The sequence below is a fragment of the Bos indicus genome, chromosome 27, assembly GCF_029378745.1.
Source record: "Bos indicus isolate NIAB-ARS_2022 breed Sahiwal x Tharparkar chromosome 27, NIAB-ARS_B.indTharparkar_mat_pri_1.0, whole genome shotgun sequence".
NCBI lineage: Eukaryota > Metazoa > Chordata > Mammalia > Artiodactyla > Bovidae > Bos > Bos indicus.
In genome coordinates this window covers 40,639,064-40,658,159 of record NC_091786.1, presented here as the reverse complement: position 1 = coordinate 40,658,159, position 19,096 = coordinate 40,639,064, and the positions used below count along the sequence as shown (strand labels likewise).

Sequence of the window (19,096 nt, the reverse complement as noted above, 5' to 3'; positions counted from 1 at the left end):
TCCCCCACATAATGGATGGAGCTGCTTAAGTATCCTGGAGAAAAGTGAAGTGAAGTGGTGGGGGTGGGGAGGAATATGGGGAAAGATAGGGTTAGGTGAGGGGGATTATTTAATATCAGACAGTAAGGGTTAGTTTGAAATTGTGTAGAAGTTTTATTCTACATTAGAATTTGAGAATTTAAGAAAATGAAGGTAGTGAGTATAGGGGAACAACTGGGAATTAGGAGTCCCAGATTAATAGTAGAGATTTTTCATGTAATAACAATAAAGAAGCAAATACTTTTGACCTGTGTGGTATACATATTTTTTTTTCCTTACAGGATTAGCAGCTCTGGACTTTTTAAGTGATAGCATTTGCCAGCCTTCAGCTGAGAAGCTGAACGAAGAGCCATCCTTTCTGTCATCAGCGCGGCAAAATGAGGGGCAGAGAAACCGTGCTGGAAGGAAGCAAGGTCATCTGCTGAACCTTCTTGACTTTGGCCCAGATCACAGCTCAGATTCCACTCTCGCTCCGAACTGACGTACCCCACTTTGGTGCCAGGCCTGGAGTGATGCGTCCCTGCCTCCGAGCGCCTCTCATCCCGTGAAGGCGGAACATGACGACCAGAAGCCCCGCGTGCCACGTCCCGGCGGTGAGCGGCCACATGGCTCACTATCCCGCCGCGCCCTACCCGCTGCTCTTCCCGCCCGTCATCGGCGGACTTCCCCTGCCCCCGCTCCACGGCCTCCACGGCCCGCCGCCTCCGAGCGGGTGCAGCACCCCCTCACCTGCAAGTAAGTACCGCTGCAGTCTTCTCTCTTTTCTCTCGGTTGATTGAAAGCAGGGTGGTTCATATCCAGGCTGCGTTCTCATTTCGTTGGGTGCCGGTTCCTCTGGATCCAGAACTGTACCTTTGGTTGTATCAGCAGAAAGGTGACTTGAAACCAGATAAATGGTGAATCTTAAAATTTGGTCCGTTCAAAACCTCATTGGTATTTAGTTCTATTGGGTAAATTGTAAACAGAAATGTTGATCAAAGATGTGATCAATATACCTGAAGAAATTGGTCATTTGATAAACGACATGAGCAATGAATTAGATGATGCCATAAAAATCACTGACGATAATCCTGATTTTAGCATTGATTTGGGTCGTGAGATCTTCCTTTGAATCTTACTCATTTCCTGGGTACAGATAAAACCTGTCATTGTTTTCAGCTTCCCAGGGATCTTGGCTACCAGTTCATACCCCATGAGCTTTTTAAATGTCCTTGATCACTTTTGGGTCTTTGAGCCACTTCTTACCTCCAATCTTCTCTAAAATGTTGGGTTTACAGTATTTTAAGATAAAAGTAGTTCAATTTAGAATTCTTAAAAACTGATGTGACTCATTCATAGAAAGCATCCGTATTATGTGATTTAAAGAACAATAGTTCTGCCTGTTTGAAGGCAGGCTGTGGTAACCAGCAAGCTCTTCCACCTTTTGGAAACGGTTTTCCTGGTTTGGCACCGGGAGGTAAAAGGCATATGGGTTCAACAGCGCTGCATCAGGCATCTGCAGCATCTTCTCTAAGTTCTTTCAGGTTCATAGCTTGGCAGGAGCTCTTCAGAGCTCTGCCTGCTGGTTATTTCATATTTTGCTGCTTTTTGAGGTGTTGTTCCAAATATTTGTTCTTAGAAGTATCTCCTTTAAATTACTCCTTTCATTTTTCTGTGTGTGTGTGTGATACAATTAATTTTTATATTACATTTCCTATAGCTGCAAGTTTTATTTTAATTATTTTAATATTTATTTTTATTTACTTATTTATCTGCTACATGGTTGTCTTTGCTGCTTAGTTTCTCCCTCCTGAGCTCACTGGGAGCAGGAAGGTTGCCCCACCTCACTGGGACCCCTCAGCTCTTAGTATGGTGCTTTCAAAGTTCATAGGAGAGGGATTTCTGGATGCCTGGGTATTTGGATAGATGGATGGATGGAGGCTTGAATGGATGGGTGGATGGATGAATGGATGGACAGATGAACAGACTCTCACTGCAGGAATGTTGGCTGCAATCACTCTACTATCGTGCCTGATATTTACTGATCTATTTTCCTTCTTGGAATGCATGACCTGATGGTAATTCTCTTCTGTGTTTTGGATTTCTGGCCTAAGCATGTGACCAATAAAGTCTTTTAAGTTGCATAATAGCATTTTCTCATGCTTCTCAAGTTGAAATTGAAAGTAGATGCAGCCAGAATACCTTCTTGGCTATCAAGAGAGATGGGAAAAAAAAGGTATATTCGAACTATCTAGCTGACCCAGGTGCCAGTTCAAACCCTGTTCAACCAACATGCAAATGGCATAATGAGGTTACTTTCAACGAACACATGAAGGGGCCTGACTAAATGATTGTTAAAGCTATTAAAATTTCCCTTAGGAGCTAATTGTGTAGCACAGCCAGCCTGATGGACAACACATTCTAACACATTCCTTTCCTTAGATCAGAAGTATATTTTGTAGATGTAGCCAAGGAGTTAAGACTCCTTGGAGTTACGAGTTTTAGTGCCATCCTGGGTGATCTAATCTTGCAGGTGGAAAACAACTCCTAGGTGGGCGGCTGCAGCCCCGATACACCCACCAGCACGTGCCAGCAATGTTGGCCTTCTTTGGCTGCTGATTGTAAGGAGAATGCAGAGCAGAGTAAATGGAAGGACAGTGAGATCTTTATGCTGGATGAGCATCCCCGAACACTCGAATAGGCTCTCAACATACAAATCCCTCACCCATCTGTTTGCAGATATTTTTAGAATTCTACAGAGCAGCACTTGGCACACTGCAGCCTGCAGGGCAAAGCCAGTCCACCACCTGTTTTTGTAAATAAAGTTTTATTGGAACACAGCCACACTCATCTGTTTACATATTGTCTATGAAAGTGAAAATGTTAGTCGCTCAGATGTGTCCTGCAGCCCCGTGGACTATAACCCACCAGGCTCCTCTGTCCATGGAATTCTCCAGGCAAGAACACTGGAGTGGGTTGCCATTCCCTTCTTCAGAGTATTTCCCTACCCAGGGATCAAACTCGGGTCTCCCATTGCAGGCAGATTCTTTACCCTCTGAGCCACCAGGGAAGCCCCATATTATTTATAGTTCCTTTCATGTTACAATGATAGAAGCCATATAGCCCACTTATCCTAAAATATCCGCTATCTCGCTTTTTACAGAAGTTTGCTGGCCCCTGTTATGGAGATAAGAACACTGGGATAGGAATCAACTCATCCCACATCTAGTCATGCTCTGTGTCTAACAGGAACTGTTAGCTTCTCTAATTCCTTAGACCCTGAACAAGCTGGGCTAGATTGTACCCAAGATCACCTGTAAACACAAGGCTCTTCTTTTCATTTCACAATTACTGAAAAAGCACAAGATGCCATCAATACTAAGTTGACTCATCAGGCAACTCCTGGTTTTCCACTTCAAAGCTCGTCAATATTGATTTCATATAATTCAGCTTTCAGAAGAAGAGTGTTTGCAGTTCAACAAAAGAGGATGAATAATTAGTTTTTTCTGAGGACATGGGTGAGAGGGTGCTGAATGATTGCATCTTGGAAGATGTCACTCAATGGTGTCCGGAGAAGGGGCAGAAAAAGGACGAGGTTCAGAAAGGTCAGGCCTGAAACGCCAAAGCTGGCTTGCTTCACACTCTGGCTAATACCGGGTTTAATTACTTCTTGTAGTAGACGAAGTACATGAAAGCTGCTCAGAAGAAGAACATTAAAAGAAGGCACTCTTGCCATGTGGTCTGTTAGTTGGCCCTCTGAGAGGAAGTTGTCTTTGTTAAAGCCTGTGGTTTAGAAAGACCGGGAAACAAGGGTCAGGTTAAAAAAAAAATTACACACAAACTGTTTCTTGCTAAAATTAAACTTGAAGTTTTATTTATATACTGAGGTCAGTTAGGTAGGCACATTTCATAAAGTCTTGATAAGTAGCAAAACACACGCTTGGTGAGAAGCTGGCTGCCATGGGACACTCAGGGAGCAAACGCGGTAGTGCTGACTCCATCACGGGGTCCTGTCCCTGCACGATGGGCCCTGCTGGCGCTGCTGTCATAATCCGTACACACCTCGACTCTGCAGCTCAAGCAGAACATAAATTCTCCTGCCTTGTAACAAGCTTCTTTCAGCACCATGTTATATATAGCTGGAGAACTTCCTACTTCAAGAGCAAGTGAGGACAGTTTCCGTAGCAGCTACTGATGTTACCCCTGTTCCTCACTCTTGCCTCCGCTGTAACTCTCCAGCCTGGGGTTCCTAGGCCAGAACTGGATCTCTGTCTTCCTAGGGGACACAGGTTCCCATTCCCACATATGAGAAAGTCCCTGACCCAACATCTCCTTTATAGTCATTCAGCCTTCCCAAGCTTCTCTTCCATAAACTAGAAAATATTTTTATTTAAAGGATAGTCTTTTATAAAAGTCACATTCGATCTTTTCAGGATACAGACGGAGTATAAATTACAAAGGAGAGCTGTACTATAAAGGGGTGAAATCAGAGGCTCTCCAGGACCCTTTCAACACCAGGAGGAGATGGCCCTCTACGTCGCTGCTCAGATTTTCTCCTGGCCTCTGCGCTGTTTTCAGGCGAGCAGCCCGTCTGTCCTTGGTTTGTGCCAGTGGTGGAGCCTCTGGCTACTGGGATGACCATTTGTGACCACGCACAACTCAGAGGGAATCTCGTGGCCACCTTTCAGAAATTCTCTTCCCCAGAACCTTCCGACAAAAAGGAAAATATATATATATTTGCAGGAGAGAAGTGAACTTAAGGCATCTTCCACATGTGATGTCCTCGTCTTTGCTTTATGACTTAATTCTTACTTCACTGAGTCTCTATAAGCTTAGAAATGAGGAAATACATAAAAGAGAGAGTTAAAATAAGTAGTAAGAACAACCTACCCTGTATTGAGCATCTCCTAGATAATCCACTGAGCGTTTATTTAAGGCATGTCATTCTTTAACTTTTAAAATAGATCCCTAATATTGCTGCCAGGCCATGAGCCACAGTCCCATTTTACAGATGAAGACTATGAGGCTTAGAGAAAGTAAAGCGCTTACACAGCTAGTTAATGTTGGGGCCAAATTCCAAGCCCAGATCTTGAGGCTCCAGAGTGCTTGTGCTTCCCGATGTGCTGGGCAGTGAGAGCTGCTGAAGGCCTCGGATTATCCCCCGCTGCACTGTGGGTGTCTCTTTCCCAGGACGGTTCACAGAGCCCCTGGGGATGAAGGACCTCACAGCCTCTTCAGTTTCAGCAACTTCCCTGGGAGGGCTGTCCTTTTTCATCAGTGAGGAGTTGAGGGTGGGCCCACAGGCAGGGAGTCAGTGCGATGTCTCCACTCAGCTCTCTGCTGTGAGCAGCAAGCGCGTCGTCCCCAGCAAGCAAGGCTTCCAACGGGAGGAAAGCCCAATACGCTGTGCCAGGGACACTCAGAATTTAATGTTCCAGGGCTCTCTGTGAGCGCTGGCCCACTGTCCGTCTGCCTCTCTTTATGTTCCTTTCATGGCTGCTTGTTCTGTTTTATGGCCGCACATGTGCTTTTTTATAGGTTGTGGTAAGCTGGAAAATATTAAGAGTTTTGGCTTCGGAGCCTCTCTCAAAGTGATCTCCATTTAACGCCAGCATCTTAAAATGAGGGTTGTTTCCCCCGCTTCTTTACTGATCAGAAAGTGCTGTCAAAAATCACAAAATTCGGTGTTTGCTTTAAAAAAAAAAAAAAAAACCCTCTGGAGAGGTAGACCGTGAATCTCAGAGTTAACGATGACGGGACATAAAATGGGTCTTATTTCTATCGCTTGTCTGCAACCCAGAGGAGCCTTGTTTACCCAGCTTGTCTAACGCAGGGTGTGCGGCCAGATTGGAATTTCTTATTGCACGTGAAGAACAATGGGCCCGGAGGTGTTGATCCTGTTTCAAATACATGCAGATTGATGATAACTAGAACCAACTCATTGACTTGTATTATCCATCATCCTTGGCTCTGTAGTCTTATCTTCTTCCTCCTGCAAGTGATATTTGTCCTTAAACAGACACAGTGACCCCACTGGACCCCACTGGATCGCATCTAATTTTAATGTGTCTGGGACTTAATATATTGCTGGCATTTAGTGTGTATGTCGCATGTAATAGTATGGTTCATAGGTATGTAGCCTTCATGATTTTCAAGCCAAATAAAAATAAAGTAAAATACATTTAAACAAAACTTGCGAGGAATTTGAGTAGGTGTACCAGTGTTACAGCTGTTACAGTAGTAATTTTTGCCCATTTCATCTGCTGATGGTGGTTGTGTATCTCTGAATTTCTAAGGCTGAGAGATGTCAAAGGCTTTCACCTGCATGTTTTGGATAGAGTTTAAGCTTTTGGCGTGATTGAACAGTTTTCGTATCGGGCCCAGCCTAGGGCCTTGTGCATATCATATCAGAGGCTGTCCCTTACAGGGGAGGAGGCATTGATTGCTTCAGTGAGATGCCTCTTTTCCCCAATAATAAAGGGATCTTTGTGCCATCTCCTCGATGTCCGTACCATTTCCCCAGACTCTGAGTGAGTGAACGTGGAATCCTCTGAATAGTTCTAACGAGGAGCTGTTTGTCGAACTTTACCCCAGGGGGATCAGGAATATGTGAACATGAATTAGAAACAAAAAGATTATTGTTCAATTTCATCAAATTAACTGCGATGCCCAAAGGAGAATCTCAACTCTTGAAGTATGTTTTTGAATAGAAATAGGCTTTCAGTCCACGGAGGTGATCATAAAAGCAGGAATGAATTTTCCTCTAAGCTTATTCCTTTGATTATCTCCAAGAAGAGGATGTTTGGAGAAAAAAAAAAAAAAAAGACCAAAAAGAGGCCACGAATGGAGGAAAAGAAAGGGGTATTTTTGAATTTATATTAGAATTCCTTTAGATTTATCAAATAAATTAAATAGACTTTTTTTTTAATACGCATTTATTTGGCTGCACTGGGTCTTTGTTGCAGCACACAGGAAATTTGGTCTCCATCACGGCGGGATCTTTGCTTGCAGCATGTGGGGTCTAGTTCCCTGACCAGGGATCAAACTGGGCTCCCTGAATTGGGAGCTCGGAGTCTTAGCTCCTCGACCACCAGGGAAGTTTCCTAAATAGACATTTAAAAAGAGTATTTTTGAACTCATGAAAATCGAACCTCTGAAAACTGGAACCACAGCAGTTCTGAGTTGGCTGAGTCGGCCGTGAGATACGAGAGCTCCCATGGGTTCCAAATCTCTGTCTTGATGAGTCCATTGATCTACAACTCCTATACATTTCAGATGGGTTATTTTGCTTCTAATGATGAAAAACCCATTCGGATGACCTTGAGTGGTGGGAGGTTAGCCTCCATACGCATCCACGTAGCTGGGCTTGAGGGCAAGTAGCATGCCACCAGGGGCTGCCTTCCAAGCTGTCTTCAGGGTGCAGCTCAGCCCTCCCACAGCAGCTCTGGGGGTTCGCGCCATGTCGTCGGATTGACATAATTCCCTATTTTGTTTTGCTTCTCGGTTTTTCTGCTTCAGTTCTCTCTAACATGCGAATGATTCTTGAAAATTTAAGCAAGAAAGACGGGGAGGAAAGGTGGGAGATAGGGAGGGAGGGAGGGAGGCAAGGAAGGAGGAAAGGAGAGAGAGAGAGGGGGGAAAGACAGAGACAGACTCTGGCAGCCCGTCTGAGCTGCAGGCCACCGCCGAGAGCTTGAGGCCACCAGACCCTCCAACGGTGCCAGACAGGCGGTACCATCCGCTCGCTTGTTTTCCACTTTGCTGTAAGAATGATGCTAAAAGTAGCTGCCATCTATTCAGTGCGCTCCATGTGTTACCTCTGTCTGCCACCTGGAAAGAATTAAAAAATAAAGACTGAGGTGACCAACTTTCCTAAAGTTGCCCCAGCCAAAAACGGTGGGACCAGGTTTGAACTCCCCCTGCTGTGACCAAAGTCAGCCTCGTTGTCACACCTCCTGATGGCAATGGATATTGAGGTGGGGCAAAGGTTTTTAGAACACTGTCTTACACTCCTATTGGGAAGTCATGGTCACCGAGACTCATTTAGATCTAAAACTCTGACTGCTCTTTGCCTTCGAAGACCTTGATTTTTTAAAGCCTGTAACATCCCCCTTCACCTGTGTACCTACTGTGTGCATTTTATTTATGATAAGGGTCCTGTTCTGCGGTCTAGTTGATTTCATCGCTTTTCCTCCTCCCTGCGTCTGTTAACCTGAACACCTGGTCCTGCTGAAGCTCTTTCAGAGTGTATGGAGTGAGCGAATCGATGGTTCTGTCTGGCAGAGGGTTTTGGAAATTTGTGGATGTGCTTCTGGATGTCACAGTGATTGGCAGAACTATGAGCATTTGATGGACACGGGCTCAGGGCTGCACTGCGCGTGATAGAATTCCCTGATATCTCACGGCGTCCCAGTGTCTCCACTAGTCATACCAAAAGCCCTCCCCCAAAGAAATTATGATTAACTGAAGCGAAACTGTAATTCTACTTTAAGTATAATGGTAAAATATTGTATGCTTTTATTGTGTCTATAGTGAAAGTGAAAGTCATTCGGTCGTGTCTGACTCTGCCACCCCATGGACTGTATAGCCCCTGGAATTCTCCAGGCCGGAATCCTGGAGTGGGTAGCCTGTCCCTTCTCCAGGGGATCTGCCCAACCCAGGGATCAAACCCAGGTCTCCCGCATGGCAGGTGAATTCTTTACCAGCTGAGCCACCAGGGAAGCACAAGAATACTGGAGTGGGTAGCGTATCCCATCTCCAGCAGATCCTCCCGACCCAGGAATCGAATCGGGGTCTCCTGCTGCTGTGTAAACCGAGAGGAGGTTCATCTTCATTTTTTGAGGGTTTTTTTTTTTTTCAGAGTGTTTCTAAGAGTCATTCACCTTTTCAGGAAATCGTGTCACTGATGGCAGTGTTGTTCGTGGTATTTTGTTCACCAATACCACACATTTCTGTCAACTTGCATTTGGAGTTAAAGCATCCATTGCAGCTCTGCCTAGAGGGACAAGCATCTTACCATTTCTTTATGCTCGAGCATTTTTACACACTGAAGTAACTATTATTTTATCATAAGTGATCTTCTTTTAATTCACTCTTGATATTGCAGTCAGGGCATCATATTACCTTCTTTCAAATTACATATGCAAGTGGGCTATATTATCTATAGTTCTCATGTTGATATAGTAAAGCAGGTATTATGACATATGTTACTAAAAGAAGCATTGCATCTAAAATGTTGAAGATTATTGGAATGAAAGGATAGGTGAAGGGATGCTGGAATGATTCAGTGAAAAAATAACAGTGTCAAATAAACTGCTTAAAATAAACACTCTAGCTGTTGAGAGGAGCAGAAGAAACTTTAGAAGTGAAATGGACAGGAAAAGGTTTGCAAAACCAAATCCTGTGACTGTGCCGGGCATGGGACGGTGAGTCGGCACTAGGAAAAGCCATGGCAGAAGATCCAGGGAAAGGAGGAAGGTGCTTTAAGTTTCCCATCTTGGATGGCACGTGGGGTTGGCAAGGACCCATCCAGCCCTTGCCTCCAGGTCCTGATATGTAATCAGACTCTCTAAGGTGTACAGAAGGGAACCAAATGTATCATTACGCACGAGTTCACTCTTCTCGTATTTACTTAACACACGTGGGTTAAGTGCTGCAGTCGGCACCTCTAAGTCTGTCTGAGGCTTTTCTGGGAAACCCATCAGAGCGATCGGTTCTTATTCATGTGTCCTGTCAGGTTCTACTTCCAATGAGATGTCATCCTAGGGTTTACTAGGAAAAACGTACAAGACTGTTAGAGGTTGAATTATGTCTCCCCAAGAGATGTTGAACTCCTTACCTCCAGGATCTATGAAATGGATATAACTTTACTGAGAAGTAGGATCTTCTCAGATGATCGAGTTAAAATGAAGTCATTAGGGTGGGTTCTGGTCCAGTACGCCGGCGTCCTTGTAATGATGGGAAATGTGGACCCAGAGGCAGAGATGCAGGGAGGAGACTGTGAATTTTGGGGTCATGCGGCCACAAGAGAAGGAACATCAGAGACATCAGTGCCTTTGCATTTCAGCCCAAGGAGCACGTTCCTTCCATTGCCTTTCCTCTAGCTCCATGAAGAAATCAAATTTCCCTGCTGTAACCTAGCACACAGTGGATCTTTCCTTTTTAAAACAGTCGTATTTCTAATTTTGCAGTTCAAATGTGGCTGTTGCTTGAACGTTTTAGCTGTCTCTTTGGATTATAACTTCTACATGTAGAGGAGAATGTTTTGTTCTTTCTACCACACTACATGACTGATATATAGCCACCTAAATATTTTTAAAATAGACAAATGGGCCATCTGGAGAGGTAGCACAATAGGAGGCTTGAGTGTGCCACATGTAGCCAACTCACAAACTTGTGCAAAATAATCTCTGTTTCTAGGCTCAGAAAATAACATATAGTCCTATTTCTCTTTAAAATAGTTATTTTTTTTTGTCTGTACTGGGTCTTCGTTGCTATGAATGAACTTTGTCTAGTTGCACTGAACAGGGGCCACTCATTGCTGCCGTGGACGTGCTTCTCACGGCAGTGACTTTTCTTGCTCTGGAGCGTGGGCTCAGTCGTTGTGGCACATGGGCTTCCTCGCTTCTCTGTGTGTGGAGTCTTCCCAGCACCAGGGATCAAACCCACGTCACCTGCGTTGGGAGGTGGATTCTCAACCACTGGGCCACCAGGGAAGTCCTGTTCCTATTTCTCTACAGAGATTTTTATTCCATATAATTTTCATTGATTACTCTTTGAGACCCCATGGACTGTAGCCCACCAGGCTCCTCTGTCCATGGGATTCTCCAGGCAAGAATACTGGAGTGGGTTGCCATTTTCTTCTCCAGGGAATCTTCCCAACCCAGGAACTGAACCCAGGGATCGAACCCAGGTCTTCTGCATTGCAGGCAGATTCTTTACCACCTGAACCACCAGGGAAGCCCTAAAAGAGAGATAGAATTGCTAACTAAACATAGTGAAAGCCTATTTTTAAATTCATTATGGTCTTTTTTTTTTTTTTTGCAACAATTGAATTTTATCAACCTGAAATCTATTACCCCTCAGAATTTTGCAAAATAATGTTTATTGGACGTTATCTAAGTGAGAGTTGCTTCAGTCATGTCCAACTCCTTATGACCCTGGGGACTGTAGCCTGCCAGGCTCCTCTGTCCACGTGATTCTCCAGGCAGGAATATTGGAGTGGGTTGTCATGCTCTTCTCCAGGGGATCTTCCCCACCACCTGTGTAAGTCTCTCTGGACCCCAAGGAAACTTTATATTTTCCACTTATTGCAAACCCAAGATATAAAGAAACCAGAACTCCAAACTACTAAGCAATAAAGTTGACTTATCTTTTTTTCAACTAAAAAAAAAAAAAAAAAGATTGCCAGCAAGCTATCAGAATTAGGGGAAAGGCATAGCAGAGCCCCACCACAGACTTCAGGAGGGAGAGACCCTGCTGGCACCTTGATTTTGGACTTCTGGCCTCCAGAACTGCTTGTGGCATGTTGTTACTGTAACTGTACCTTCCTACCACTGAAGAAGGAAAAACTACGCCTTTTATCTCCCCCCCAAAAAAATCTAGTAATCCAGCTATTTTCACATAATTTTGTTCTCACAGTGACTTTCTTCTTCTGCATGATGTGACTCTGTTGGCTTGAACTGATGAGTGATATTTTAGGGGAGGGTTTTTTTTCCATCGTAGCCAGACTCTCTTGGCTCTGGCAGCTGCAAGTCCACGGCCAGGAGCCACAGTGTTTTCCGTGTTTTGAATGAATTTCTCTACGCCTCTTTTGCTCTCTCTTGGTCTCTTCCTTATACGTTAAACTCCCACCCCCTCCTATAACCTCCATGTGCCTTCTTTAACATCCGTCTTGCTCTTCTTAGTTTTAAAGCCTTACCCTCAAAATTCTGCCGGGTTCCCCATCACTGTCATGTCAGAGCCTGTGAGATTCTCCAGAAGAGTCATTCTTATTTCAAGTCCGTATTTCAAGTCCAGTCACTGGGAGAGTACGGGCGCAGTGATCTTATCCTCCTCATCATCAGCGGCTCTTTAGTATCTTAAGCATCACGTTGCTGCCCCTGGCAGTCTCTCTTCAGGATTTGTGAGCTATAAATTTAAGTGACTTTGTCTAACCTTCCTGAATTCTTAGTGGCTTCTCCCTCTTCGAACAGGAAAATCTGAGCAACTCCCCCTCCAGCCCCAGCGCCCTTCCTTCAATGACACATTCTTTTTGCTGAAAGCTGGTTTTGTCCCAGCTCTGTCCTCTGTGCATCTACCTCTGTTTGTTCTCCACATCTGAGATTCTTTCAGCTTCTTATCTTATTTTAGCTTCATCAACTGATACATGCCAAAAATCTTTTAAAATTGTTTGAGACAACCTACAGAAGAAGGCTGAGCGCCGAAGAATTGATGCTTTTGAACTGTGGTGTTGGAGAAGACTCTTGAGAGTCCCTTGGACTGCAAGGAGATCCAACCAGTCCATTCTGAAGGAGATCAGCCCTGGGATTTCTTTGGAGGGAATGATGCTAAAGCTAAAACTCCAGTACTTTGGCCACCTCATGCGAAGAGTTGACTCATTGGAAAAGACTCTGATGCTGGGAGGGACTGGGGGCAGGAGGAGAAGGGGACGACAGAGGATGAGATGGCTGGATGGCATCACTGACTCGATGGACGTGAGTCTGGGTGAACTCCGGGAGTTGGTGATGGACAGGGAGGCCTGGCGTGCTGCAATTCATGGGGTCACAAAGAGTCGGACACAACTGAGGGACTGATCTGATCTGATCTCTGATCTGAAAGTTACATCACATGTAAGCTTTACTTACATCACATGTAAGGATTCCAAGCCTCACCAAACTCTTCCCTGGTTAACTTTGCCTTCAGTAAAGTGGTTACCTGGGTCTCTGTCTTTTGTATCATGAGTCAAATTTAATAGTATAAAACTTGTACAGATAGAGGTTTTTTTTGTTTCAATTTGTTGTCAAAATCTAAAAACAAAAAAAATCATTGTAGTATTTGCTGGGAATGACCATTTTCCAGTGAGAATGCAATCTTTTAATTTAATGTAAAGATATTTTGCCCAGTGCCCATAAGCTTGACAACTGTCTAGATAAAATAAAAGTTTGGGGGCATTTTGGGGACAAGGATTGTGTCTTGTGGGTACTGATGACAGCGGTAAGTCATGTAGCCGTTATGTAGTGCTGAATCCCATGCCTCACTGCAAGCAGTACCGTTAAGAGACTGCCCCTCTCCTGTAGGGGCAAGAGTCAAGACAGAAGCACAGTTTGGGGAAAGTTCATCTTGTTGAATTAAAAATGGATCAGTGCAGATAACTGGGGGAGATGGTACAGATGGCACAGAAGATGTACAAGAGGTACATCTTGTCTACAGGATGGCAGACAAGAGAGTCTGCTATTTCCAGACCCCATCTGTGTCCTCAAAAAGTTTTTTTAACCTGTGTTTCAGCTTCCTGATCTGTAAAATCATATTAATAATGGTTGTTTTAAAGGGCTATGATGAGATTGTCATCCTCTGATCCATGTAAACTACTTACAACAGTCCTAGAATAGCAGGAACTCAGTAAATAGTAACAATCATCATCCTTACCTGCGCTCCACTGGCAGAATCAGTCCACTCATAAGCAAAGCTCTCTGGTGCCCCAAGACTGTCATTCCATCAACTGTGTTTTCTGAGCATGGCTTCCTAAGTGTAAAGGCTGTTCTTGGACGCACATGTATTTTCCATATTCTTTAAAGTCTATATTAGGCATAAGGAAGTTTTCACTTCCCAGAGTTTACATCTTGCCAAGATTTTCCTTTAAATTTCAGAATTCTCCAGGAGATCCTGGTCTCAAGTTTGGGTATTAGAAATGACTCTTTTTTCATGAGTAACAATGGCCTGCAGAGTAATGTGTGTTTATCACACAGAGTCCACATTTGAGAAACACGTGTATCTGAGGCTGTCTATCACAGACACGCTCCCTTCAGAGTCAGGGGACCCAAGCGAAGGCAGAGCCCTCCTCTCCTCTGAGGGCTGCAGGCTCTGCAGGTCACTCTGTCTCTATAAACAGTCTCTAATAATGTTTGATTTAATTTCTGTGATGTTTGCAATAACGTTCATTTCTCAACCATGATGGTTTTCCTTCTATTAATATCAAATTTCTCTGATGTTACTTGCTTAATGATTATGAAGTTCACCAACTCAACATGATACCTAAAGGAGGACATTAGTCTTGACATTTACACAAGCAGCACGCGATGATGGCCACGTGCTTGAAAAGACAGTCACTGTCCCCATGCTTGACCATTGTTGTTTAGTCCCCAAGTCCAGTCTGACTCTTTGCGACCCCACAGACTGTAGCCCGCCAGGCTCCTCTGTCCATGGGATTCTCCGGGCAAGAATACTGGAGTGGGTTGCATTTCCTTCTCCAGGGGATCTTCCCAACCCAGGGATCAAACCCACATCTCCTGCAGTGGCAGGGAGGGGTCTTTATCACTGAGACACGTGGGAAGCCCTTCCCATGCTTAGTAAACCTCTTTTATCAGAATGGCTGGATGGAATATTTGGCAAACCAGGGATTTCCGTGGGTTCTGATGGCAATCTGTGAGGCATGACGGGACTTCACACCATCCCTGACCACCCACCCGCCCCCCACCCACCACCTGCTTTGACACCCTGGAGGCAGTTTCAGGATTTGTCTTTCATTTCTTCTTCACAAGAAATTTTATTCGAAAAACCAAAACCAAGTCACAAATCAAAATATGCATGTGCCACTATTAATACTGTCTCGTTCTATTCTGAATCCCCTGATAGGTTTAAGTAAATATACATTAAATAAATATTGCTGCAAAGGTTAACATCTCTTTAGTACTTGTCAAAGTTTTTGAGAATAGAAAGCAAGAGATGTGTGTCCAGAAATGGGCAAGCAGAGAAGTGCTGTGGAGGAAAGGAACAGACAAGGCTTGTTGCTGGGGTCGCATCAGTCCAACTGCACTCCAGTTGCTGGGCAGACACCAGCATCAGTCCAACTGCACTCCAGTTGCTGGGCAGACACCAGCATCAGTCCAACTGCACTCCAGTTGCTGGGCAGACAGAATATACAGAGGAAAGGGAAAGACCTTGTACATCAGAAGGAAAAGACAAATAATCCAAACCAGACATAGTCAGTAGACTTCAGTTTACTAAAAAAATAACTCTGATGTCCCATATCAGCCACACATTGGTGATTAAGGAAATGCAAGTCAAGACCATCTTGCAATGTCCTTTTTTATCCATTAGGCTGAAAAATTAAGAAGTGTGGTGACAGTACCAGGTGTTGGGTAGAATGTTGATCAACATATTCTGAAATACATTGCTGGTGAGAGTCTTTAGTTCTTCTTCACTTTCTGCCATAAGGGTGGTGTCATCTGCATATCTGAGGTTATTGATATTTCTCCCGCCAATCTTGATTCCAGCTTGTGCTTCTTCCAGCCCAGCGTTTCTCATGATGTACTCTGCATAGAAGTTAAATAAGCAGGGTGACAATATACAGCCTTATACAGAAAATAGCTTAGCACTATCCTATAAAATGTAATATTCAGATTTCCTATGACCAAGCAATTTGTCTGTAGGTCATAGGAGAAGCTCTTTAATAGAAATGCCAGGATTCATGTTTAAGAATGGTCATAGTAACACTGTTCCTAAATTGTAAAACTTGAATACCATCCAAATATCTATGAACAGACAAATACATATTCCCTAAAGTCAATTTTTTTCATCAGTGAAAATGAAGTTATAGGCAAAAGCACATATAGACAGTAGAGTCATAATATTGAAAAGAAGAGCAGATTCTTTAAGGCTACATAGAGGATGCTATTTTTATAAATCTAAAATAAATATTGTTTAGAAAAAAATGATATGTTTGTAGTAAAACTGTGCATTAAAAAATCAGGAGAATAATAAAGACCAAATTCCAGATTACAGATATCTCCTGGTGTTAAATGGGAAGGGAAAGTGTATGTGCTAGACGCAGTGGGAGTGATAGAGCTCTAACCCCTAAATATCCGTGTTACTAATATGCTTTATCCCATACACATACGGGTTACTTTTTGTGGTTATTAAGTGCACATTAAAAAGATAAAAACTATGACTGTATCCTTAATGTGTTAGAAACAGGAGAAAGGAAACGTGAAGGAAAACGGCAAAAGCCTTGAGCAGAAAATTCACACGTTACCAAGAAAGAAAAATAGCCAATAATAACATTTAAAAATTTTCAGCCTTCAAAGTAATTGTTCAAATGCAAATTTTTAAAGAAATGCAAATTAAAATTATATCTCTTGTTATAAGAAGGCAGAGATTTAAAAAGAAAGATTCCCATTGTTACCCAGGCTATAGAGAAATATATATAGCGTTGATGGTGAGAATGAAAATTGATGTATCCTTTCTATGGAATAATTTTGCCGTAAATGACAAAGGCCTTAAAATATTCATACCAATGGCTTTGCATTTTGGCTGCTATGAATTTATTCATAAGAAATAAATGTTTTAGTGTGCTTGAGAGAACACAGATATTAGCATAGACTTGTTTATAATTAAAAAAAAAAACTAGCAACAATCTTCCTGGCTAATAAAAAGCGATTTAGTAAAATAGAGAGAGAATGAAATGAATAAGCAACTCTTAAATGTCGATGGAGAAATTAATATATTGACATGAAAATATTTAGTGGGGAAGACAAGTTATACACTTAATAGACTTGTTTTAAATATTAAGAATACTTCATATGCTTCTACTTTTTACCAAGTATATATGTTTAGGGGTGTCTATGTGGGTTGAGGACAAAGCCTGGGGAGCTTATTTATAATACTTATTGCTGGTCACGGGATTATCTGTGATGCTTTCTTCAACTTTATTCTTTATTCTGGGTGATGTCTGTCTCGCTGACCGTTCTACCCTTTCTGCTTAGTCCTTAATTCATAGTAAGCGCTCCCTAAATTTTAACCGTATGAATGAGTACATTAAATCAATCAAGGGCCCCCAACCTCTGGGATCTAATACTTGATCTGAGGTGGAGCTGATGTAATAATAATAGAAATAACGTGTACGATAAAGGTCATGTGCTCGAATCATTCCAAAACCATCAGCTCTCACCCAGGGCCACGGAAAAACTGTCTTCTGTGAAACCCGTCCGTGGTGCCGAAAAGGTTGGGGACCGAGGCTAAATGGCAACTTGTGGGATTAATTGAAATGAAGGAAAGGAGACCTTCTACTGAGCTAATTCAGTTGTGCTCAACTGAAACAAATGCCCTGCATAAATTAGCATCCTTGTCTTCCCAGAGCTGAGGGTTGCATTAAACGTATTCAGGCCCGATTCTGTTTTCAAGGAATTAACCCTTCCAGGGACATTTGCCTTTTGAAATGCTAACTTTTCATTTAAGGTCCTGACTCAACAGTGAGTGGTAGCATTTCTGAGGAGATACTTTGGAGTAGGAAAGTTATTCTATCAGGTTCTTCAAAGCTTTTTCGTACTATATCCACATGCTCCATCCATGCCCCACTCCTAATAACACTTTTCTTTTCATAGACACCAGACAGATAATAATTGTTATCAATCTTACTGTCTGTAAAATCATAATTACCGCCTAAGTAAGAAACTGTATAGATTTGGTTATTTTTTCCATAGCAAATGGAGGTATTTTTTAACTAACAGATTTATGTATGTCCTACGTCATTGAGGAAAATAAATTTTATAACTTACAAAAAATTCATAATTCAACTTTTTAGAATTGTAAAGGAGGACATCTGGGGAAGGGCTTCCTAGGTGGCTCAGTGGTTAAGTATTCTATCTGCCAATTCTGGAGATGTGGATTTGATCTCTGGGTCAGGAAGATCCCCTGGAGAAGGAAATGGCAACCCACGCCAGTATTCTTGCCTGGGAAACCCCATGGACAGAGGAGCCTGGCGGGCTACAGTCCACAAAAGAGTCAGACAAGTTAGCAACTAAAACAACAGCAAAACAACAACAAGAACGCTGGGGAAAGAGAAAATAAGTGCGGGGAAGTGGGTTGAAACCAGTATGAGGCCAGGGCAAGGAAGGGCATCCCCCAAGGTAGGTCCTCAGTGTCGCTCGGATGATGTGAAGTCCTGTCCCAAGAAGAGGGTCCACAGAGTCACGTGGACGACAGGCTTCATAACACAGAACCATCTAGCCCCCCAGAGAACACGTACAACTGTATCGCCAAGGGCAGGCCGACAACACGGTAAATCTGACTCTGTTCATGAGTTTGTGTTTTTAATAACATCTCTCAATGCAGGCCAAATTAATCATTCCAGGGTTCAGTCCGTGAAGGCGGGTCCCTGTGGGGATCCCAAGCAAAGTCTCCAGGTACATATAGCTCTCTTGCAATCTGAACTTAATCTAAAAATAAATATGAGTGTGTCAAGACCAAAAAAAAAAAGGCCTTCATAGCCTTCAGGCAATTCTCCATAAAAACTGTTTTCTTTAGCCAAAGACTTTTGTCAGCCGTGAGAAGCCATGAATCTGAGGTTATACTCTCCTGACAAGGACCTACGGAGTCAAAGGAGCAGGACTTTCCCTCACAGAACAATTCTGAGTCGGTTCCAACAGTCACCAAGTTACGGAAAAGTGTAGAACAGCGTATTTAAAAGTGTGGGTTTTGGAGCCAGAAAAAAACCTCCATGGGGACCCAGCCAGTGACCCCGGGCTAAAACCACCTCCTCTCATCTTCTCTTGGTGAGGCTCTGCCCATCTTACCTGCCTGGAAGCATGGCCAGCATGTGGACTGAATCGAAGCCCACGTGGAAGGTCCTTTGCCCAGATCCTGGATCAGACTCAGTTTTTCCCAAAGCTTCAGTCAGTTGACTGATAAGGGGGCAAGGGGTTTGAGGAAGAGGAGGAATATGAAGAAGGTGAAGAAAAAGCGGAAATGATAAATAATACGTGTGCTGTGCTTAGCTGCTCAGTTGTGGCCGACTCTTTGCGACCCCGTGCAGCGTAGCCCTCCAGGCTCCTCTGTCCATGGGGATTCTCCAGGCAAGAATACTGGAGTGGGCTGCATACAT

At 43.4% G+C, this 19,096-nt stretch overlaps 1 protein-coding gene across 2 annotated transcripts in view; it reads left to right on the top strand.

The window, feature by feature from the left end:
• Positions 1 to 19,096, top strand: part of RARB (retinoic acid receptor beta) — a 593,227-nt gene that overhangs the window by 144,522 nt on the left and 429,609 nt on the right. For both annotated transcript variants that reach the window (XM_070781537.1, XM_070781540.1), the window contains exon 2: positions 321 to 774. In XM_070781537.1, the coding sequence (XP_070637638.1) occupies positions 597 to 774 (178 nt within the window). In that variant the 5' untranslated portion in view covers positions 321 to 596. The remainder of the gene's footprint in view (positions 1 to 320; positions 775 to 19,096) is intronic.